Consider the following 22,512-nt stretch of genomic DNA (forward strand, 5'->3'; position numbering starts at 1 on the left):
GGGGACCTTTGAATAGTATGGAGACCCTTCTGCTTTCCTCAGACCTGGTTTATTCTGGACCATAAAAATAGTGTCTGACATTTACTCTGTTCCAGGCATTGTCCTAAGCCTTCACATGTATTATCACATTTCATTCTTACAACATTATGGGTTAAGACTCTTATTTGCTCCATTTTCCAGATGACAAGACTGAATCACAGAGTAAATTTCCCAGGGTTGTGTGGTTAGCAGTATTGGCAGGACTGGAACCCAAGCAGCCCGTGTCCAGAGTCCAAGCTCTTAACTGTTGTATTCTGCTTGTTTGTTTCTACCCTCTGCTGCCTGGCTGGGTCCACACACACGTGCATTCATGCAGAGACACAGGGGTTAGCAAGGGACAGAGGAGGAGCTGGGGCCTGGGAATCATTTCAGGCACCAGGGGGCAGCATAGGCCTAGCTTTGACCCCTCAGCCCAGCCTTGTTATGGGAAACAGAAGGGGAGTAGAAACTTCCTCCCACCTCCCGTGCTCCTCGCACACCACCCTTTCCACACACCGCAGCTCTCAGGTTTGGGTGTGTGAAGGCCTCTCTGGGTCCCTTATGTCCCTTCAGTTCCTCCCCCGGCAAAAACTGCAGCACCATCCATTACTTATGATGATGACTCAGAAGCTGAGCAAGCCGTGTGTGTGTGTGTGTGTGTGTGTGTGTGTGTGTGTGTGTGTGTGTGTACCATTGTGATTGCAAGAGGCTCTGAGTGCTGACATGTGTGTCTGCACTTGTGTGTGTGTGTACTCTTGTAGCCGGGGCAGTTGTGCATGTGTGTGTTTGTTTGTTTCTGGGCGTGTCTCAGTGTTTGCCCCAGAAACAGATAGGAACTTTGCCAAGGCTGCACAACAGATTCGTATTCAAACTTGTCCCTTGGCAATCTGTAGGTAGCAGCTCCAGCTTGTGCTGGCTCCCACCAGGGTCTGAGGAGCGGTGCCCTGTGAGGAGGGGACAAAGACTGGCTTCAGTCTGAGGGACTCTAGGAGTCTTCCAGAATTCTGAGCTGAAGCTTCCCCTCCCCCCTCCCTCTCATCAGTGGTCACGCGACCTCTAAGGCGTTCCCGCAGAGAAGGGAGGGGGACCTAGGAGCTCCAGCCAGAATTAAATAAGCTCCCCAGCTGCTTTTCAGGGTCCTCCACTGGAGGGAGTGCAGAGTCCAGAGGGATTTGCTTTTCCTGAGGCCCCGGGGGGGAGCCTAGTTCCTTGTGGGCCCAAACCCCAGCCCTTGCAAAAGTTTGAGCATGGGAGCCCAGCAGTCTGGGGCAGCACGTCTGTCTCTGCTTGGTATTGGGTGACTTTCTGGACAAAGTTGATTGCTTTTGAGGGGGCCAGAGTAAGTGGTGGTTGGCCTCCTCTCTAGCCTGGCTTCAGGGCCTGGAGCCCCAGTCCTGACCCCTCTCCTGCTCCCCAACCCAGCAGAGGAGGCACACATGTTCACCCCACTTTCTTCCTCTTCCTCCTCCAGCCCACTTTCTCTTCTCTGTGTCGTCAGAGCTACAGGGAGGGACCTGGGTAGACGGAGAAGCCGGAAACAGCGGGCTGGGGCAGCCACTGCTTACACTGAAGAGGAAGGACGGGAGAGGAGTGTGTGTGTGTGTGTGTGTGTATGTGTGTCTGTGTTCTATTTTTTTTATTTTTGGTGGTGGAGGGTAGGGGGTGCTAGCAGGGCCAGCCGTGAACTCGCTGGACAGCTACAGACCCATGGGGCCTGGCAGAGCCCGCTGAGAGAGGGAGAAGACAGCAGAGGGGTTGCCAAGGTGAGGGGATGCCTACAAGGAGGGGAGGGGGTGGCCTCTGACTGTGAGTGAGGGGGTGGAGGAGAGGGGCCTCCGGAGATCCTCCCCTGGGCTGGGTGGATGGTCCTCAAGAAATTGTTTCAGCTATGTTGGTTGCTGGCCGTACTGGGTTTTGGCAGTTTCAAACTGTGGGAGGAATGAGGGGTGGTTGTGGGCCTCAGCATTCCCCTCCCCCATGGGTCACTTTTCCACACCCTCACCCCTGCACCTCCAGGAGTATGGAAAGTCAGGGAAAGGGGGTGAAGGAGTGCCCCCTTTGCCCTCTGGGTTGGGGGGAAGTTACTGCCCCTCCCTAGAAGGCTGATGACAGGAGTGGGTCCTTGTCAAGCCCCTATCCTTTCCCCCATAAAGGTTCCTGTTCAAGGGTGTGGCTGGGGGTGCGTGAGCCCCAGATGTAGACCTCATGGTGCCCCAAAGGAGGGGGAATTTCCCCCTTAAAACTGCTCCACGCTTGGCTGCTGTAGACGCCGGAGATTTCCCGGCGCTGCGGAGTTAACCCTCCTCGTGCTGAACTGGCTCCGCCTCTCTGCACCCCCGTCCCCCGCCCCTACCGCCACATACACACGCCGGGCCACTCGGAGAGGCTCTTTTGACTTTTGATCCTGTGGTCCCACGGTCAGAAGACTCGGGAATGTAGGGGCTGAGATGATCAGGTTTAGGCCACCAAGCGGGCAGATGAGGACCCTCGACGTCGGGCGGCCCTTCGCGGTTTGGAGGGCTCGCTGGCCCCGCCCCCTCACGCCGTGGCCCCGCCCCCGGTGCCCCCTTCAGCGGGTGAAGGTGAAAGGTGCCTCTGTCCTGACCAGGCTAATCGACCCGGCCTTGTCGTGGGGTGAAGGTGGGGAGAAATGTGGCCTCCTGATGTCTGGGGAGGGAGGGGGTTGGAAACTTCTAGCCAGGGCCATGCTAGGAGGCTGGTCACCCACAAAAGGGGATGTGGAGGAAAGGGGACTCACTCGAATTCCCAATAGACCAGGGGTAGGGGATCAAAGGTCTGGAATCTGAGCACCCTGAGAGACAGGGGAGGGAGAGAGAAGAGAGGAACGGAGTCCTCCCTTGGATTTGAAAGAGACCAAATGTGGCTCCAGAAAGGGCCCCACCCTCCAGAGGGGGCGTGGTTACAGAAAGGCCTACTGAGGGACCCTGAGCAGGAGGGAGGAGGATTCAGCCTTTGAGAGAAAAGAGCTGGGGGGAGCAGGCCCTGGAGGAAAGAGGGGCATGAGGGCCTGGGAGCAGGAATGTCCAGAGAAGGGGCCTCTCTGTTTTTCATCCCTTTTGGAGCCCTGGGGAGAGGTGAGAGGCTGAAAGCACAACAGGAGGACTTGAGGTTACTAGGTTTGGGGGAGACCTAGGAAGTTGCCATCCCATCCTCTCCCTCATCTCTGGGAGAGGGGTATTATGAGAAACATGACCTGAGAGACCCCTGGGAAACCACTGGCCTACCCAGCACCACCTGCCCACAGCCAACCCAGAAATGAGGATGCAGCCCTCTCCCCTTCATCCCCACCCCCTCCTCTCCTCTCTCTCTCCTTTCTTCTTTCCCCTTGGCCTTCTAGCCTTCCGGCTTCATACATAATAAATGCTTAATAAATAGTAGGAATTATTACTCTATCACCCCCTTCTTCATCATCCATCCTGGTGGTTTTCAAATTATCTCATGGATACCTAGACCTCTGAGAGGTTTTCCCAGGGACACCTTTGGGGTCAGGAGGTTGGGAGAGGGAAGTAGAAGCAGGTGAGGTCCAGGCTTTCCCCACTTCTTCCAACAGAGCAACTCCAATACCTTTTATGTAATTGGGATTCCACAGATTAAGAACTAAATGTGTCTACTACTTTAAAAAGTTTGGAAAGTTCTCCACTCATCCAACACTCGTATTTTATAGATGAGAAGATTGGGGCTCCCAGAGGGGAGGCTCCTTGCCCACAGAACTGGAGCCAGGTCTAGAGCTGCAACCCAAGTCCTCTGCCTTCTCTAAGAAAACTTTTCCCTACTTCTCTGTCTCCCCTTGTCTCCCTACACCTCTGGCTGCAGCTCAGCTCTTCCCTCCCCATCCCCCCACCCCCACCCTGTGGCAACCATTGAAGGTGTTACCCTGTCTCAGGCATTGACTAAGGATGCCCTGGTTTAATGTGGTCTGGCAGTGAGTGGTGGTGGGAATGGTCCCTGGCAGGGCTGTCTATAGGAGGTCCCTGGCTGCCCCAGAAGATAAGGCAAGTTTCTCAGGCACTTGGAGTGGCCTTGTTCTTCTCCTCCAGGCACCCTCCAAATCCCAGATCATGTCTCTGTGGGGTCTGGTCTCCAAGATGCCCCCAGAAAAACTGCAGCGGCTCTATGTCGACTTCCCCCAACACCTGCGGCATCTCCTGGGTGACTGGCTGGAGAACCAGCCCTGGTGAGTCCTGGCTGCCCTGTGCTGGTCCCCCAAGTCCTCCCCTATCCATCTTCCCTCTCCTTAGATGTCCTCCCTCCACCCATGGGTTTGGGACTTAGGACCTGTTATTCCACATGTGGTGGCCTAGATTTGTTGGGAAGTCTGTGCCCCATCAAGACCAGATTATGCTTGTTGACACATGGAGACCTATCTCTTAGGAAGCTGAGCCAAAGGTGGGGGCATCAGGCTGGGGCGAGGGCACTTCTTATTAACACCTGGAAGATTGAGGAATAAGGGGTGAAGGCTGCAGAGGGCCTAGATGGAGAATAAGGAAGGGGAAAGGAACCACTGAGCTTTTGGCTTTTGGGTGGAGGGTCAGGAATGTTGAGGAAGCCCTGGCCTGAGGTAGTCTCATCTTGATGTTCCCACAGGGAGTTCCTCGTCGGCTCAGATGCTTTCTGCTGCAACATGGCTAGCGCCCTACTTTCAGCCACTGTCCAGCGCCTTCAGGCCTCGGCGGGAGAGCAGGGGGAGGGGAATGCCATCTTGCAACACATCAGCACCCTGGAGGTGGGGCAGGAGGGGAGGGGACTAGGCTGGGTGGGACTCAGGCGGAGCTTGGTGAGCACTGGATGCTGGAAGAAATTTGGTTGGATGTTGGAGCAAATTGGTGTTCCTGTGGTTAGCTGTTAGCTAGCATGTAAATTAGATTTTAAAAGGATGCACATGCACAAGAACTTCTAGAGTCTACAGTTGTGCTGCCTTACAGTGTATGTGTGAATGGGGGCTTGGGGATTGGAGTGGGAGAAGGACATGGGTAAGAGCCATGCTAACCACCTGCCACCCTCATTTCTATAGAGTATATATCAGAGGGACCCCTTGAAGCTGGTGGCCACTTTCAGACAAATACTTCAAGGGGAGAAAAAAGCTGTGATGGAACAGGTATTGTGATACCCCACTTCCCACCCCAACTGAACTCCCTGGGACTTTAGCCTGAGCCACAAGAAACTAGAAAGCATTTGAACCTCAGGAAAGGCTCAGTGTTCTAGGCCCAGGAGTGACCAAAGGAGGTTCCTGGGCTCAGAGCAAATCCCAAACTCAGGGAAGCTTCCAATGAAGAACTAAGGTAACAAGGCCTGGGAAGGATGGCGTAAGGGGCAAGGAACTGATTCTGCCCAGAGAAAGGTCTTATCCCTCAGGGCATTCTAAAAGGTCAGGAAGAACCACCAAAGGGGAGAGAGGAGCCAGAAAATGTTCCTTTTCTGCAGAGCAGAGAGTGGAGGCCAGGTGTAGAGAGGTAGGCAGAAGAATGTCTTACCTCTTAGCATCTGTCCCTCCTATGCAGTTCCGCCACCTGCCAATGCCCTTCCACTGGAAGCAGGAAGAACTCAAGTTTAATACAGCCCTGCAGAGGCTGCAGCACCGCATAGGGGAGACCCGCCTTCTCCGAGAAGCCCTGCAGGGGGGTGAGGCTGGCCAAGGTGGGGGATAGGGCCTGGAGCCCTAAGAGGGTTCTGGGGAGTGTGTGGGAGTGGCCCCCTCTTGGACCTCAACCTTGACTGACTTTCAACCTATCTGCATCCCTGATTTCTGCCTGTGTCCTCAGTGTCCCTGCACAGCTTGATGGAAACTCCTGCCAATGGGACTGGGCCAAGTGAAGTGAGTAATGGACTGGGAGGTGGAACCTAAGCTCAAAGTGCAGCTGGAGGGATGGAGGTTAAACCTCAGAGAGACGCAGACTGAGGTGGGGTAAAGGAGTGCCAGAGAGGTAAAAAAGAGAGCCTTCCTCCTGGCGCTGGGGGAGGAGGCAGTGTGTGGCCCTGGCTCAGGCCCCGCCCTGCCCGTAGGCCCTGGCCACACTGCTGCAGGAGACCGTGGGGGAGCTGGAAGCTGCTGAGGCCCTGGTGCTGAAGAGGATCCAGATTTGGAAACGACAGCAGCAGCTGGCAGGGAATGGTGCACCCTTTGAGGAGAGCCTGGCCCCGCTACAGGAGAGGTTAGGGCAGGGCTGATGGGGAAGGGGGGCAGGCTGGGAGTGGACACATGCTGTCCCTGATGGAGGACCTGCAGGGGAGAGAGAGAAGCCAGGCAGGAGGGCCTTGGAGTGGGCCAAGATGCAGAGAAGTCAGTTCCAGCAGGGCTGTGCACACCGTTGTTCATGTTGCACCCTGTACAACTGTGCCTAGTCAAGGGGGCGCAAGGCGAGGCTCATCCAGCCCGTGCTTCTCTCTTCTAGCCCCGTGGCCAGAGGAATAGGGAGCCTTTTCCCATTTGGTCTATTGGGTGGGAGCACTTCCAAGTTTGGGCAAAAGCACTATACATGCTGGCATCTGTCCTGGGTATAAGAAGCCTGGGGGAGAGGCAGCCAGGTTTCCACAGGGGGTCTAGGCACTGAGAATGAGCCTCCCACCCAGATCCGAGGCAGGTCCCAGAAGCCCCTGTAGGCCAGGTGCCTTGTAGCCACACCTAGGGCCCACTCCACCTCTCCACACATGATATCCTGCTTTCTCCCTGGGTTTAGGGGAAGGGGGTCTGGGCTGGAGCAGGAATCCTGAATCCTGTGCCCCCTGACCACTGTCCTGGCCCCAGGTGTGAGAGCCTGGTGGACATTTATTCCCAGCTACAGCAGGAGGTAGGGGCAGCTGGTGGGGAGCTTGAGCCTAAGACCCGGGCATCACTGATAAAGCGGCTGGATGAAGTCCTGCAAACCCTCATCATCAGGTATGCCCTGTGAGCCCCCAGCCTGGCCTAAAGCAGACCCCCTGCAAGGAAGGAGCTGGAGTTGTGGGGAGGACACCAGGGAGGACCCAGACCCTAACTCCCCTCATGTCCTCCTCACTCCTCCCAGCTCTTTCCTGGTGGAGAAACAGCCCCCCCAGGTTCTGAAGACTCAGACCAAGTTCCAGGCTGGGGTTCGATTCCTGCTGGGCCTGCGGTTCCTGGGGACCCCAGCCAAGCCTCCACTGGTCAGGGCCGACATGGTGACTGAGAAGCAGGCGAGGGAGCTGAGCGTGCCGCAGGGGCCTGGGGCTGGAGCGTAAGCTGGGGTTGGCCCTGGGGCTAGAAAAGGCCTGTTGGGGTGATGGAGGCAAGAGGAGCCTGGGGGTCTGGCACTACAAAGATCAGGGTGATGGGGAGGGAGGGCCAGGGGATGCAGAGACCCTGAATGGTCGAGGCAGAGGAAGGCACGGAGGCATCCACACAGGGCTGGAATGGGGTGGGGGCATCATGATTTGGCCACAATGGGGACTCCTTCCTTGAGAACCCAAGTGGGGTCATAGAGATTTAGGGCCAGTGACAGCGAGTAGTCCACACCATTCACCCATGGACTCAAGCTCCCTGCCACACCTGGCCCAGCTGGGATGCACTCATCACATTCTGACCTGCCCTGGCAGAGAGAGCACTGGAGAAATCATCAACAACACTGTGCCCTTGGAGAACAGCATTCCTGGGAACTGCTGCTCCGCCCTGTTCAAGAACCTGGTGAGGGGCTTCGGGGTATAGAGGACAGGGAAAGGGGGGAGCCCACTAGGAGACCATGGGACTCTCCTTGGAGAGGGTGTTGGGGAGCCCAGGAGAAGCGGTCTCTGCCCTCACACCCTCACCCCTGCTCTCTGTCACTCCACCTGGCAGCTTCTGAAGAAAATTAAGCGGTGTGAGCGGAAGGGCACCGAGTCTGTCACCGAGGAGAAGTGTGCTGTGCTCTTTTCTGCCAGCTTCACGCTCGGCCCCAACAAACTCCCCATCCAGCTCCAGGTGAACCCCGCCCCCAGCCCTGCCCTAATCTGGGACCCCAAGTCCCCCTCCATGCTGCACACTGGGGCCTTGTGACTGCTCCGTGCCCATGTGTCTAGGATTCATGCACATTGGGGCCAGGGTGAGTGGGGAGGAGCAAGAACATGGGGTGCACATAGGAAGGATGGGAGCAGAGAGCAACTAACATCTACTAAGCACTTTTTATAGACCAGGGCACTCTCAGTGATACACACACACACACACATGCACACACAAGCACAGTAACATTGTGAGGTAGGTACTATTACTCAGCCTCATCTTGCAGATAAGTGCATTGAGGCACAGAGAGATTAAGTGGTATACCCAGGTCAGACAGTGTTGGAGCTGGCATTTGAAACCTGGAAGTCTGGCTCCCCTGCAGTGACTCGTAACCACTTCTCTACAGTAAGGCCCTGATTGAGCTTTGGAAAGCATTTAATAACATGCCACAAGCTTTTAAACTGTGTGGCATGAGTACAATTACTTCCCTGCATGTACGGAGCCAGCCCCCCCAAGGAAACCTCTTGCTCCACTACGAAGAAACTCTGTCTTCACCCCCTTAGGCCCTGTCTCTGCCCCTGGTGGTCATTGTCCACGGCAACCAAGACAACAATGCCAAAGCCACCATCCTCTGGGACAATGCCTTCTCTGAGATGGTGAGGAAAGACTTGGGGTTGGAGGGGACGGGGCAGGGTGGGTTATACCATGTGGGTGGTGCAGGCTGGTTGGTGAGGTGGCAGGCATGTTCAAATGGTGTGACCTTGACTCCTTCTCATGGGCCTGCTTTGGTATTTCTGACCTCTTTTCACCCAGTCTTATCAACTCTCATGCCATAGCACCATCAACTACAATTGAAAAAGCACCGGGTTTGTGAGCTTGTGAGCGAGCTCGGGGTGACAGTGCTGGGGAGGAGTCAGCCTCAGGAAGGTGGGAAGGATGAAGGCCAGCCTGAGGAAGGGCAGGGATGATAGCCTGAGGCACTCTCTCCTTCCTCCTCACCCCAGGACCGTGTCCCCTTTGTGGTGGCTGAGCGGGTGCCTTGGGAGAAGATGTGTGAAACTCTAAACCTCAAGTTCATGGCTGAGGTGGGGACCAACCGGGGACTGCTCCCAGAGCACTTCCTCTTCCTGGCCCAGAAGATCTTCAACGACAACAGCCTCAGCATGGAGGCTTTCCAGCACCGTTCTGTCTCCTGGTCACAGTTCAACAAGGTCATTTCCCTGCCCTTTGGACCTCAGGCACTTAGGGCCTCCCCAGCCTCCACCTAGGGACTGACTGCTAGGATCTTCACAGGGCCCCATCCTGTCTGTCAGGAAGTCTTCTGTCGTGGCCCAGGCAGGAAAACCCCTCGGCCCTGGAAGCTAAAGATGCATTCTGTGGCATCCCTCAGATTTTGGTCTGAGGGCCCTCTGTCCTTCCTCTTTATCAGGCTTGCATGACTCATCTAGATTTTGTGTGAATGGAGCTCTGGTTCAAAATGACTTTGACCCTCTGGAAAAATAGTTCCTATTGCAAAAACCAGATGACATTCCATGGGACATGTGCAGTAATACCAGTTACCATGTGTTGATAGCTTAGTACATGCCAGGCACTGTGCGTAACACTTTTGTATGTTATCTCACTTAATCCTCCCAACATCCCATTGAGGTAGCCACTATTATCATCCCCATTTTACAGATGAGGAACCTGATGCTCAGAGGGGTTAGGTAGTTTGTCCAGGGTCTCACAGCAAGTGAGTAGCGTGGCTAGGATGGACCTTATATTTCTCTCTCTCTCTCTTTTTTTTTTTTTTTTTGTTTGAGACGGTCTTACTTCATCGCCTAGGCTAGAGTGCAGTGGCGTCATCATAGCTCACTGCAACCTCAAACTCCTGGGCTCAAGCGATCCTCCTGCCTCTGCCTCCCAAGTAGCTGGGACTACAGGTTCACGCCATCACACCCAGCTAATTTTTCCATTTTTTGTAGAGACAGGGTCTCAGTCTTGCTCAGGCTGGTCTTGAACTCCTGGCCTCAAACAATCCTCCTGCCTTGGCCTCCCAAATTACTAGGATTACAGGTGTGAGCCACCTAACCGGTTGAACCCCTATATTTCTGACTCTCGCTCTTAACTGCTATATTTTACTGCCTCCAGAATGAGGCTGTCAGCACTGGGTCACTTACAAGAACAGAGGAAAAAGGAGGTCTAGACGTCTTGGTTGACAACCAGCTGGGTAAACACACCCATGTACTGTTACCTTAAAAAAAAAAAAAAAAAAAGGAAAAGGCTGGGCGCCCTCTCACATGCCCCAATCCCAGCGACTCAGGAGGCTGAGATGGGAGGATTGCTTGAGCCCAGGAACTCGAGTCCAGCCCGGGCAACACAGACTCCCGTCTCTAAAAAAATTTTAAAAATAAAAATAAATTTAAAAAAAAAGAAAAAAAAGCCCACACAGTCAGAGGATGTGTTAGCAAAGAGAACAGGACAATCATACCCAGCAAGTGACCTTCCTCTGGACTCTACCTTAGCAAAGCAGTTATGAGGGGCTCCAGTGCCAGACTGCCTGGGTTTAAATCCCAACTCCACCTCTCACCAACTGTGTAGACCTGGGCAAGTCATTTGACCTTTCTGGGCTTTCATTTCTTCATGTGTAAAATGGGATTGTTATAGTACTTACCTCCATAGCCTAGTAAAGATTGAATAAATTAATATATGGAAAGACTCGGAATAGTGCCTGGCACATGGTAAGCACGAGTGTTGGCTGTTGTCATTGATGGGGTCTCAGGTCCAGTTTGGTTCCTCAGCCCTGTGATTGTGTTGTGTGGCCCCTCACACCCTAGTGCCTGCCCTAACCAGGCTCCAGCTCTGCCTGCCCCTCACACCAGCTCCCCCATTCCCAGGAGATCCTGCTGGGCCGTGGCTTTACCTTTTGGCAATGGTTCGATGGCGTATTGGACCTCACCAAACGCTGTCTCCGGAGCTACTGGTCAGACCGGTAAGTCCCTGCCCCAGGTGGCCTGAGGAGCTGTGCCTCCGGCTCCCTCTCCATGCCCAGTGCCCACTCCCCCATCCTCTCTTTCATCCTGGCCAGGCTGATCATCGGCTTCATCAGCAAACAGTACGTCACTAATCTTCTTCTCAACGAGCCCGATGGAACCTTTCTCCTGCGCTTCAGTGACTCAGAGATTGGGGGCATCACCATTGCCCATGTCATCCGGGGTCAGGATGGTGAGATCACCCCAGCCAGTCCTCTGCCTCTGTGCCTGTGTTCTCTGGGGTTTCTTCTGGGATGGAAATGTCCTGGCCTTCCTTGATGCCAACCCTGATCTTCAGGAAGGTCTTCCTTAGGTCCTGCTTCTATCTTCCTTCTGTGGTGTAAACTTCCACCTTCTCGCTGTGAGCTCCGTAGGAAGGGAGCCTACTGCGTCTCCTTCCCTCAGGATTCCCCCACCCCAGGTCCTCACTCCCTGCTGTGGTGCACTGAGAATGGTGGGGGCTGTGTGCTGGCTGGAGCCGGGGCAGAATGTTGGGACAGAGGGGACTCAGGGTCTCCTTCCTATTGTAGGCTCCCCACAGATAGAGAATATCCAGCCGTTTTCTGCCAAAGACCTGTCCATTCGCTCGCTGGGGGACCGAATCCGGGATCTTGCTCAGCTCAAAAACCTCTACCCCAAGAAACCCAAGGACGAGGCTTTCCGGAGCCACTACAAGCGTGAGCTGGATCTGGCAGCTCTGATTCCTTCCTGACACCCACCTCCTCCCTGCTCCCAGATGACCACTCTCCCTGCCCACTGTGTGTCACCCCTGACTTCTTTCCCCACTTTTGTAGCCCCACTTCTCCTACTGCCCATCAGCCATGCCTGCCTTTTCTACCTCCCTCCTTCCCTAACCCCAGAGCACTCCATGGATCTCCTTTCCTTCCCACAACAGCTGAACAGATGGGTAAGGATGGCAGGGGTTATGTCCCAGCTACCATCAAGATGACTGTGGAAAGGTGAGTGTGGTGGTGTGGATGGTGGTGGGGTCCTGGGCTGGTGCTTACCTGCAAGAAGGAGTGGTGGCAGCAACCTGTGGTCAGTCACATGTGCCTCCTTCTCTCCTCAGGGACCAGCCACTTCCTACCCCAGAGCCCCAGATGCCTACCATGGTGCCCTCTTATGATCTTGGAATGGCTCCTGACTCCTCCATGAGCATTCGGCTTGGCCCAGATATAGCGTAAGGAGCTCAAGAGACAGGAATGAGAGTGGTCTGTGCTGACAGCTCTCAGCATGCCAGAGCTGGCATTGGGGGCTGAGCTGGGAATTTTCCTTTCCGGGAAAGAGATTCCCCTTTCCAAGGCAGGGTGTGGGGGTGTCCAGGGGAAGGGCTGGCATCAGGGGGTCTGCTTTCTTTCCCCAGGCCCCCGGTGTACCCACCACACTCTCACTGCATCCCCTCATATCAAGGCCTCCCCCAAGAAGAATCGGTCAATGTGTTGCCGGCCTTCCAGGAGTAAGTCAAAACTTCTTGGGGATAGAGGGTGGATGCCATCCCACTCCAAGGGGCCTGGATGGGCACTTGCATTTGTTAGAAGAGGCTCTTGTGTGAGGAAGGGGAGGAAGGGGCAGCAAATGCTAACTCCCTTTCTTCTTTTTTTCTGTCCATTCTATTTAGCGGGTAGTGGTCCAGACTGCCTGGGTTTGAATTCCAGCTCCGCCACTTACTGACTTTGGGCAAGTTACGGAACCTCTGGTGCCTCATCTGTAAAATGGGGATAATAATAATAACAATCCCTCCCTCGGGATTATTGTAAGGTTAAATGAGTTCATAATATGTGTAAAGCTGAGGATAGTGCCTGGCTCATAGCAAAAACTAAGTTTTTGTGTCATGTGTCCCTTAACAACAGGGGCACATACTGAGAAAGCCGTATTTAGGTGACTTCGTGGTGCAAACCTCTCCTGCCCCTGAAATCCACTGTCACTTACCTGCTGTGTTGATTTTTATTTACTCATTTGTTTTGGCCTTGAAGTGGCCTAGACGTTTTTCTTCACCAAGTAACACTTGGATGCTTATTAACTCTTTTTTAAAATTTATTTTTAATTTAATTTTTATTTTTATGTTTTTATCCGTGTTCAAGGCAGCTTATTAACTCTTAGTCAAGGCACATCTCCCCTCCCAGATGAGGTGGGGGTGGGGACTTGGGGACTTAGAACCACCAGAGTTCAGAGTCCAAAAAAACATAAGAAATTGGCTAATCCAACCCTCCCCACCCCCCGTTTTACAGATGAGAAGACTGACCTCAGAGCATAGAACTGACTTGCCCAAGGCCATGCAGTCATGAGCAGCAAAGTAGTCAGAGTTAGGAGCTGGAGCCTGTTTCCTCACTCAGTGATCTTGACTTTGCATCACCCTGCCTTTGCTGTGGGTCCTTTGACTGTGCCCTCCTTCCTGCTTCCAGGCCTCACCTGCAGATCGCCCCTAGCCTGAGCCAGATGAGCCTGTCCTTTGACCAGTCACATCCCCAGTGAGTGACAAAGCCCCTCCTGTCTCCCTGCTTTCATTCTTGCCTGGCCCTACCCTGCCCTCTCCTTATTTTCTATTCTGGTTCCTGGCAGGGGCCTGCTGCAATGCCAGCCTCAGAAGCATGCTGTGTCCAGCCCTGAGTCCCTGCTCTGCTCAGATGTGACCATGGCAGAAGACAGCTGCCTGAGCCAGCCAGTGGGAGGGTTTCCTCAGGACACCTGGTATTGGCCTGGGGTGGCAGCTGGGTAGGGGATGGGGGAATGGGTGTCACACCTACTCCACTGCTTCTCCCTGTCTCCTTGCAGGATTGGTGAAGACATGTTCCCTCACCTGCTGCCTCCCACTGAACAGGACCTCACCAAGCTTCTCTTGGAAGGGCAAGGGGAGTCAGGGGGAGGGTCCTTGGGGGCCCAGCCCCTCCTGCAGCCCTCCCCCTATGGGCAATCTGGGATCCCAATGTCCCACCTGGACCTAAGGGCCAACCCCAGTTGGTGATCCCAGCGGAAGGAGGAGCCCAGAGAGGCAGCTCTTCTACACCCCATGGACCTGCTCTGGACACCGGCTCATGCTCTTACCAAGCAGCAGGTGGGGAAGATGCCCTCCTGTCCCTGCCTACTCCTTGGTCAGGAAGCAAAGACTGCCAGGAGAATGCACGGTGGGTGGAGCCAATCCACTCCTTCCTTCCTACCACACACCCCTGCCCACCTTCACCCCATTGCAGCACCAGAAGGGAAGTTCAGGCTCCAAAGTGAGACATGCCCCAATATGCCTGCACCTGGAGAAAATGAAAACATACACACACACACACACACACACACACACTGCTCTCCATGGAAGATGGGGTTGAGCGGGACGGGGGCTGGGCAGGAGCACAGGTTAGGGCATGGAGGGCTTCTCCGCCCACTCTGAGCCAGGGCGTAGGACGCATATGTAGAAACATGCAGACACATTGCCCTAGAGGCCAGGGATAGAGAGAATTGGGTCCCAGCCCTGGGGGACCCTGGGTGGGAGGAGAGGAGAGATCTGGATATGTTGTTACTGATAAGGGTTTTGCCCAAATTAAAAAACAAATCCCCAAAAACCCAAAATTCATGTCAGCCAGATGAAGGTTCTGGTACGTTTGAGGTTGTACAGGACAAGGGCCCAGTTTGTGTATAGCTGTATGAAAATGTGTGTATCTGTTAATGGACCGATGGCACACAAGTTAGTTACACGACTGCACAGAACATGCGTCTATCAGCTTTTGCCTATGTGACGACACAATTTGGAGGATGAGATATTGGACAAAAGGCACCAGCAAGTGCGCTAGCCTCTCTGACACATGCTAACACAAATGTACTCTCAGTTTTGAGTATGACTGTGTCCAGGTGGCTCTATGTGGCTGTAATATCTGCACATGGCTTAACACCCCCAATACTGCCTGGAGAAGGGGGTCAGAGTCCAAGCCTAGCCATGTGGCCCTTGGTGTATTAAGGGTCCTGCACACTGCACCTCTCATGTTTCCCCGTCCACCGTCAGCTTCCCTTCACTCCCCATCCCATGCCACCCTTTCTCCCTCTTGAGGAGAGGGTCATAGATCCTAAGCCATAAAATAAATTTTATTCCAAAATAACAAAATAAATAATCTACTGTACACAATCTGAAAAGAAAGATGCTCTAACTGCTCAGATAGGTGCTGCAGTCCAGCCCCTTGCTGGGGGAGACCCTGGGTCCAACCCAGGCCTCCTGAGGGAGTTAAGGGCCAGCGAAGGGATCCCACATCCACTGCCCTCCCCCACAGGGCAGGAGGGAAAGAACTGCTGAGGACTGGGGGGAGAGATGGGGATGGGAGGGCAAACTGCAGCACTTGTTAAATTAAAGAAACAAACTAGAAGCACAAAAATGGGGAAGGAGAGGGGAGAAGGAGCAAGTCCAGTGTTCCCAGGCCCCCAGTTCTGGGGGGAAATGCTGCCATTTTTAGCTGTTGGACCTTCCCAGGGAAGTCCCATTTTCCCCCATGTCCAAACTGAGTCCAGCTGCTCACGCCACTGGTGCAAACCTAGAGAGAATGGGAGTATGCTGTGTGAGGGAGGGGAGAACCCCAAATGCCCTGGAGGCAGAGTCCTTGCCCCTCGCTCTGGGCAGGGGTGAGGGGCACCACGCACCCTCCTTGTGTCCTCTCGCCAGGCCCCTGCTCGGCTCGTTATTGCTTGAAGCCCCATAGTCTTATGCCCATGGAGCAGGTGGTGAGGCAGGAGAAGGGCAGCGGAAGGATCCGGGGTTGTGACGAGGGTTCCGGGGACGGAGAGTGTGGGGTCTGTGTGAACCAGAAGTCTGGGGCCTGGGTCTGAGGACACCAGTCCACCCCTCACTGCCGGCTGGCCTCAGCCTCCACTTTCACGCTGCTCCTGCGACCTTCTACTAGAGCGGGATGGGGTCCTGGGGCAGGGCAGCGGTCCAGCAGCCCGTCCTCGAACTCTGCGGGGGAGAAAAGGAGTCGATTAGGAGGGGTGGAGGCTGAAGAGAGCAGGGTTTGGGAACAGAAGCAGGGGCAGAGAAAGCTGTGAAGATGAGCTCAAGTTACTGAATTACTGCCTCCTGCCCAGTGCATGTGTATGGGGGGTTTTGCGCTCAAGCATGTGCAGCCCCTCTCCCCTTTCTGGCTGTATGTAGCTCTCTGTCTCTCCGCGTATCTCTGTCTTTCTCTGTCTCTCCCGCCTCCGTTCTGCTGGAATTTCTGGTTCTGTCAGGAGCTGCGGGGGTGGTTTGGCTCTGACCTCTCCCCCTCCCCCCTCCCCAGGCTCTGCCACCCCCACTCATCCCTGGCCCCCTCCCAGGCCCCACCCAACCTACCATGGCCCCCCCCAAGTTTTCTGGTAGCCAAATCAGGGGGAACACAGGAAGCCAGCCTCCCAGCTCCTCCCTCAAAAAGAACCCCCCCTTCCAGTCCCCGCCCCCACTTCCCACCCACGCACAGTTTAAAAATACCGAGCCAGGGTTGGTGGCTTTGTCTGCTGCGTCACTCTCAGCCCAGCCGCTGCCCGGCCCTCTGCCGGCCCACTCTCTCTTCCCCCTTTCACACACAAAGCATCCCCCTTTGGGCTCCTCTGCTTCCAAGCTGGGCAACTCCACCCCCACAACTCCTAGCCTGTTCCACCCTCCTGCATTGGTGGAAGTTCTGTCCGAGCTTCCCTTATTGGTGACCCTCCTTCCTGTTCCCCTTCACCCCCATTCTGTCCCCGGCTCCCCTCAGCTTCCCCTTCACAGATCTCCATTAGGACCAGACTCTCCCCAGTGGGAACAGCAGGGTCCTCCTCTCTTCAACCGCAGCCCTGGTTGGCTGGAGCCCGACCCTCCTACTCTCTCTGGTGACTACATCCCTCTTCCTCCCACCTGGCCCCAGGACACCAGGATTGCTGTGTGGGGCCTGGGTGGCTAGGGTGCTTGGGGACAGCACTGCTGGCTGCCTCACCTGCGAGAGGTGGCTTTGCCGGCACACAGGGGCTGAGGCGGCCCACGCGGTCGTGGGAGACGAGGCGGGCGAGCCGCAGCCCCTCGTCCATCAATGTCTGCTGCAGGATGTGGCGGCTCCATAGCCCATGGGCTGGCAATGCCAGAGGCAGGTCAGCAGGGGGCGGCGTCAGCCTTGGGCACGACCCCACAGCTGTGGGCATGGGCACTGGTCAGGCAAGGGGCTGCAGCCAACGGAACCCCCACCCTCAACCGCACAGCCAGACCCATAGATCCTTCTGCCCCCATCCAGCCAGGCCTCCCAACCCTGTTCCAGGCAGTTGCCTCTGGGCTTACTCCTCCCACCCTCCACCCCACTCCTGCCCCCAGTGAAGAGAGAAGTGTTTGGATGTACTCTTACCCTGCAAGTGCCCATCTAAACTCTCCCCAGACAGGCTGGCACTGTCTTCCTCCAGGCTGGGGCGATATGGGGGTACATAGGACTCAGGGCCTGGGGGAGGCTGCTGGATTTCAGGGTGACTCTGTTCTCCAACCTGCGGAAGCCCCAAACGGGGAAATGAGGATTTGGCAAGGGACAGGGTTGGGGAAGGCTGCCCCACCCCTCTACATGTACCCTGGAAAACATACCTCCTGTTTCAGCTTCTTTAGTGGGGGGCCTCCCAATTCTTCAGGGTGGAGCCTGCAAAGACGAGAAGAATGCAAAGGTGAGGCTGAGGAGGGCCACACACGGGCAGGACACAGAATCTGGCCAGGAGCATGCAGCGTTGCAAAGACAATGGCTGGGTAGGAGTTTCCAGCTCAGACACTATCGTTGTGGGGGACTGGAGGAACCTAAGATGGATGGGGGAGGGACCAGACCTCAGACAAGCTGACTTGGCCAAAGGCAGGACATGCAGGTGAGAGGGAAGCAGGCATAGAGACCCCTGAGCTGGAGGTTAGGATGTGATCCAACTCCTTAGCAGGACTCCAACCTAGGAAGGACCTGGGAAAGGGGTTCTCACCTGGAGCCCTTCAAGGAGGATAAGTAGGTGCTCTCTCGGGCCACTTGGCGGGACAGGGAGAAGAGCTCCACTCTCCGCAGTAAGAGTGTGTTGTCCCTCATGCAGAACTGGGCAGCAGCCTCATTGATGGTCAGCTGTGGAGACAGGGCAGCCAGAACAGTCAGAATCCTCGCTCCCCCGCTGCCTCCCCCAGACGTCCTCACACCCCTTCACCACCAGAGAAGTGAGGCCCAACCACTGGAGGCTTGCTTTGGCTTTCACACTACACAGGAGCTTTTTGAGGGAGAAAGAAAGGATCAGCACCCACAGCTTCCAAGGAATGCCTGGGGCCACCTCCACTCCTGTGGGGTCCTGAGGGACACAGAGCTGCACAGCTGGGCCCTCACCCGCATCCCTGCTTCCCCCTCACCCGAAGCACTGGAGTGGTTGGGGTGTGTGAGAGAGGGGGTCAGGGCCTAGGGTCCTAGTCAAGGGGCAATGAAACAGAGTTGGAGAATGAGGAATTCTCAGAGGTAAGTGGGTGGAGGCCCAGGAGTCAAAGGCAATCCTGAGAGGCCCTGGGTCGGGTCCTCACCTCGTGCAGGCTAAGCTGCTTGCCCTCCCGCCGCTTGGAGTCAAAGCGGCCATAGATGATGCTGTATTTGCGGATCTCCTCTTCCTTCTGGCTGTCATTATCATCCATCTCAAAGATGTGCCCCACGCTCCGTGCCAGCTTCTTATTCAGCTTCAGCAGGGATGTGACCTCCCCAGCATCCCCCCTAGGGAAGCTCCGGAAGATCCTCTCCACGCTCTCCACCACCATGCGTACCATCTCTGGCTCCAGTCGGTCCGGACCACCTGTAGCCCCACCTGCTGCCAACCCCCCAGCCCCAGTCCCCTCAGAGGCTCCTCCCCCCGCAGGTGGGGAGAAGGGGGGTGAGCCAGACTCCTCTTCTCCTCCTGCCCCAACGTCCGACTCTGGAGTGCTCCGTCCTGGCCAGATCCGGGGATCCCCAGCCCCAGGTCCCCCAGGCAGTGGTGATAGCTTCTCTCCAAGTTCAAGGGGGCTCTTGGGGCTAAAACTGCGGGCACTGCCTGCCTTTTCCCCTGGGCTGCCATGCCCATTGCTCATGCTCCCTTTCCGGCTACCCGCAGTCTCAGAGATCTTGAAAAGTGGGATGCTGGAGACAGGCACAGCAGGTACTGGTTGACTGAAGAGCCCTGGATTGGTGGCCCACTCTCTCAGAGCCTTCTGCAGGCGTCGGACGTGGAGGGGCTTGGTGGCCATGCCCACAAGTGCCATGATCTCCAGAAACTCCTCCTCGCCAGCCTCGCACAGCTGCTGCACGTCGTCCCCTCCCTGCTGGATGAAGGTCTCGTAGTAGGAAAGGAGGTTAGCACGTTGCAGGACCCGGTACAGCTGTAGCTCCCCCAGTGTCCGAGGCAGTGCCATGGTGCGGGCACTGGGCCTGAGAAGGAAGGGCACAAGAGGGAGGCAGTCAGTGCAACTCCCCTTGCTGGGTACCAACCCACACTAACAATTGTCCTCCCTTTCCTGCCTGCTTCTCTTCTCCTCCCTCATTTGAATGCTCTCCTGCCCAGAGCTGAGGTCTGAGCACAGACCATGAGAATAAGGCAATGCTCAGAGGCAATGCCATCCCAGACTAGCCAGAAGCACCAAAAGCCAGTACCCTGTCTCTGCAGGTGCAGGTACCCTTCTGGTCTGGGGCAACAAGACCTTGAGCCCTGAGGCTGACCAGCAAACTTCTGGGATGGCTGGATCTCTCTCTCACCCAAAACACAGTCCTCACCTTCCACCCTAAACACCCAGCAGCCTCAACACTACTTAAGGTGACATCCCACACTAAGGTGAATCCAGGACCCCTGTCCTCCCCACAGTAGACACTGGTAGCCACTGCTGGCCAGCTTCACTCCCCGGTGGCATCCTGCCCAGGAGGCTGAAAGGGAGGGGTGTGGCCTTCCCCTTCAGTAAGCCAGGTGGATCCCTGCTCCACTCCCCTCAGCTTTTCCCAAGGATTATGCATTCTCTTAAGGCATCCTAGCTCTCTCCCCCCAGGACCTCTCCTCCCTTCTAAGACTACCCAGTGCCCCTCAGTTGCCCCTATCCTAGCAGTGAGATTGCTCTGTAGGCCTTCAGCTTAGGGGGCCCGCGGGAGGGGAGGGGCACCTCAATTGTTCTGCTCTGGGGCCGTTCCGCCCCCACACACTCCCACAGTGGTTGCGTCTGTGGGCGAAAACCGCCCCGGGGCTCCCGCCTACTTCTCTCCCTTATTTTCCACCCACATCTTCAAGTGGAGTGGGGGAGCGGCTCAAGGCTCTTGGTTGAGGGGCTGCACACCGATATTCCCCTCTAGACTCTGTGAATAAAGGGACAGATATGGGAGGGGATGCCTAAGACATCCCCTGCCTCTCTGCAGCCCCGCAGATGCTCCTTTAACTCAAAGGCACCGGCTTCTCCTGCGCCCCGGGGGCTCGCGCATTCCGTGCCAACGACAGACTGAGCCAGCCGAGCGCCCCCCAATCCCTCCCCGCACTGTTGCCAGCTCGACCTCCCGGGCTTCCCCTGACGCTTGGGGGCTCGCATGCCAGGTCATGCCCACAAAGTAAACCAGAACTGGAAAATTAGGTACTACTCTCTCATATCCAGCTTCATTAGATCTTTGGCTGCTTCCAGGGTCCCCTAATTCGAAGACGCACCCCCTTTTCCATCAGTCTCCACCCTTCCACCCCCGTCCCACTTCCCCACGTCCTCTCCTCGACCTCCACCCTCCGGACCCCAATCCCGAGTCCGGCTCCACCCATCTCCACTCCCCACCGCCTCCCTTTGCCCACTAACTTGAGTCGGGGCTTTGGGGTCCGGCGGGCGCTGTCCCCTCCGCCCGGCGGCTGCTCGGCTGTGGGGGAAGGCGCCCTGTGCATGGACAGCCAGAGACCACCCGGGCTGCCCCCCTCGGTGCCCAGCGCTCGGCGCCTGCTGCGCGCTGCGTTCTTCCTCGCGCAGGATGCCGTGTCCACCGCTGTCCAGGCTCCGTCCCTTCCTCCACGTCTTTTCTCTCCGAGCCTCCGCGCCTCTGTGTGTGCCTCTGCCCCCCCCCCCCTCCGGCTGCGCTTGCAGCCTCTCCGCGCCTCCGCCCCCGCAGGACGCACGGGGAGCGAGGCCCGCGCTGCGCTGGCTGCCGGGCTGGCGGGCGGAGGGCGTGGGCACAGCCGGGGGCGGGGGCGGGGGCAGAGGCGGGGGGCGGGCGCCTGAGCCTCTGGGCCGCCGAGACGCCGCGGCTGGGAGACTGAGAGAGGCAGAGACTGGGGGAAGAGGGTGTGGAACAGGAGGCGGGGGCGGGGACTCAGCCGGGGCACCGAGTTAGGGACCGAGGTGAACCAGGCCGGGATGTGGAGGGCGGGCTTGGGGACCCAGCGGGCGGGGCGAGGTCGTTCCGTGCCGCCCACGCCGGATGCACAGCCGGCCCTCTCCGCGCCCACGTACCCACGTGAGCGCCCTGCCGGCGACATTCCTATTTCACCCCCTACTCCTAGCCCTCCGAGCTGAGATCTGACTCTATGGGAGTCAGATCCACGCACAGGTACACAAAGACACAGAAGCGCACGGACGTGCACACGCGCCTAAACAACTACGCAGACGCCCGCTGCCCACACTCAGGCCTTGCGGTGCTGTTCGTGTGAATGTTAGGAGTGAGCCGGCAAAAGTTGGCGAAAAGCTCGGGGTGCGCGGCGACTCCTGTGCGTGCATCTGACTCCCATAGAGTGTACACTTACGGCAGGTCTGAGCGCGTGGGGCTCTGCAGGAACCCCTTAGATAACCCGGCGTGCTTCCCTAGCCTCCAGAGGAGTAATTTGAGGAGGCCGCTCTTAGAAACCCAGGCCTCCTCCAGCCTTGCCTCGAGACGCTGGCAAAGTTTGGGAAACGGGATAGGCAGGTTATGCTAGGAGCCACCGTTTAGGTGCGCGTGTTGATTAGACGAGTCGGATTTTGTTAGCGCTCAGGTGAGGCAGAGATGGGGGGCGTCCCGCCTTGCTCTACTTGTACGTTATTTGCTAAGGTTGAGGCTCTCCCTGGGAATTCTGTGTGGCAAAGCTGCGGATCAGGAGGATACCCTTTCCGAGGGCGTCTATCGGGGGACCTTTTCCGAGAGAGTCTGGTGGAAGTGAGCAAGAGGCCGGCCGCGTCCGACCCGACATCCACGGAGGAGATGGAGGGAGGAGCGTCTTCAAGGAGCCTATCGCCCCTCCGCAGTCCACCATCCCCTCCCCCCTTGGTTTCTCCTCGCCCCATCTGGTTCCCATTACACTCCCGCCCACGGCTGGGAGGGCTGGAGGCGGGGGCTCTAAGGGCCCGGCCCAACGGCTCTAGGCCCCAAGGAAATTGGGCGGGGGACGACGGGACGCTAGCGGTCTGGCCGCAGGCTTGGTTCCACCTGGTCCGAAACCTCAGCGCCGCCCCGCCGTTCCGCACGTCTGAGTGGCCGGGCCAAGCAAGGGCGTGGGTGGCGTGGGGCGGGACTGCTTCTACATTCCGGCGTGGCGAGGGGGCCTTTCCGTCTGTGGTGGGGGCAGGGGAGGAGGAGTGCGTTATCGGTGGGGGATTTCAGTGGCTCACATTCT

At 56.7% G+C, this 22,512-nt stretch overlaps 2 protein-coding genes across 6 annotated transcripts; one reads left to right on the forward strand and one right to left on the reverse strand.

Moving 5' to 3' along the window:
- Nucleotides 1-1,500: 1,500 nt before the first annotated feature.
- STAT6 (signal transducer and activator of transcription 6) lies at nucleotides 1,501-15,084 on the forward strand. 3 transcript variants are annotated; one of them, XM_045553576.1, is made up of 22 exons: nucleotides 1,501-1,781; nucleotides 4,077-4,213; nucleotides 4,624-4,762; nucleotides 5,051-5,134; nucleotides 5,538-5,673; nucleotides 5,799-5,851; nucleotides 6,040-6,188; nucleotides 6,782-6,913; nucleotides 7,041-7,229; nucleotides 7,588-7,675; nucleotides 7,826-7,948; nucleotides 8,530-8,622; nucleotides 8,971-9,177; nucleotides 10,843-10,937; nucleotides 11,034-11,170; nucleotides 11,508-11,654; nucleotides 11,873-11,936; nucleotides 12,047-12,157; nucleotides 12,341-12,433; nucleotides 13,380-13,445; nucleotides 13,537-13,665; nucleotides 13,750-15,084. In XM_045553576.1, exons 2-22 carry the CDS (start codon nucleotides 4,098-4,100, stop codon nucleotides 13,937-13,939), a joined length of 2,541 nt encoding a protein of 846 aa, XP_045409532.1. In that variant the 5' UTR covers nucleotides 1,501-1,781; nucleotides 4,077-4,097; the 3' UTR covers nucleotides 13,940-15,084. The 3 variants fall into 3 exon arrangements, with proteins under 3 accessions (XP_045409532.1, XP_045409534.1, XP_045409533.1); XM_045553578.1 differs by having other exon boundaries at nucleotides 1,529-1,781; nucleotides 5,538-5,658; XM_045553577.1 differs by lacking the exon at nucleotides 1,501-1,781 and adding an exon at nucleotides 1,847-2,658.
- Nucleotides 15,022-21,183, reverse strand: NAB2 (NGFI-A binding protein 2). 3 transcript variants are annotated; one of them, XR_006735777.1, is made up of 8 exons: nucleotides 20,732-21,183; nucleotides 18,470-19,343; nucleotides 17,896-18,029; nucleotides 17,522-17,573; nucleotides 17,295-17,427; nucleotides 16,896-17,087; nucleotides 15,589-15,901; nucleotides 15,022-15,482 (listed from the first exon to the last, which is right to left on the reverse strand). XR_006735777.1 is itself a non-coding variant. In XM_045553579.1 (7 exons), exons 1-7 carry the CDS (start codon nucleotides 20,812-20,814, stop codon nucleotides 15,792-15,794), a joined length of 1,578 nt encoding a protein of 525 aa, XP_045409535.1. In that variant the 5' UTR covers nucleotides 20,815-21,183; the 3' UTR covers nucleotides 15,022-15,791. The 3 variants fall into 3 exon arrangements, 2 of the variants coding, with proteins under 2 accessions (XP_045409535.1, XP_045409536.1); XM_045553579.1 differs by having other exon boundaries at nucleotides 15,022-15,901; XM_045553580.1 differs by lacking the exon at nucleotides 16,896-17,087 and having other exon boundaries at nucleotides 15,022-15,901.
- Between the last annotated feature and the right edge of the window lie 1,329 nt (nucleotides 21,184-22,512).

Source organism: Lemur catta, chromosome 6, assembly GCF_020740605.2.
Source record: "Lemur catta isolate mLemCat1 chromosome 6, mLemCat1.pri, whole genome shotgun sequence".
Taxonomy (NCBI): Eukaryota; Metazoa; Chordata; class Mammalia; order Primates; family Lemuridae; genus Lemur; species Lemur catta.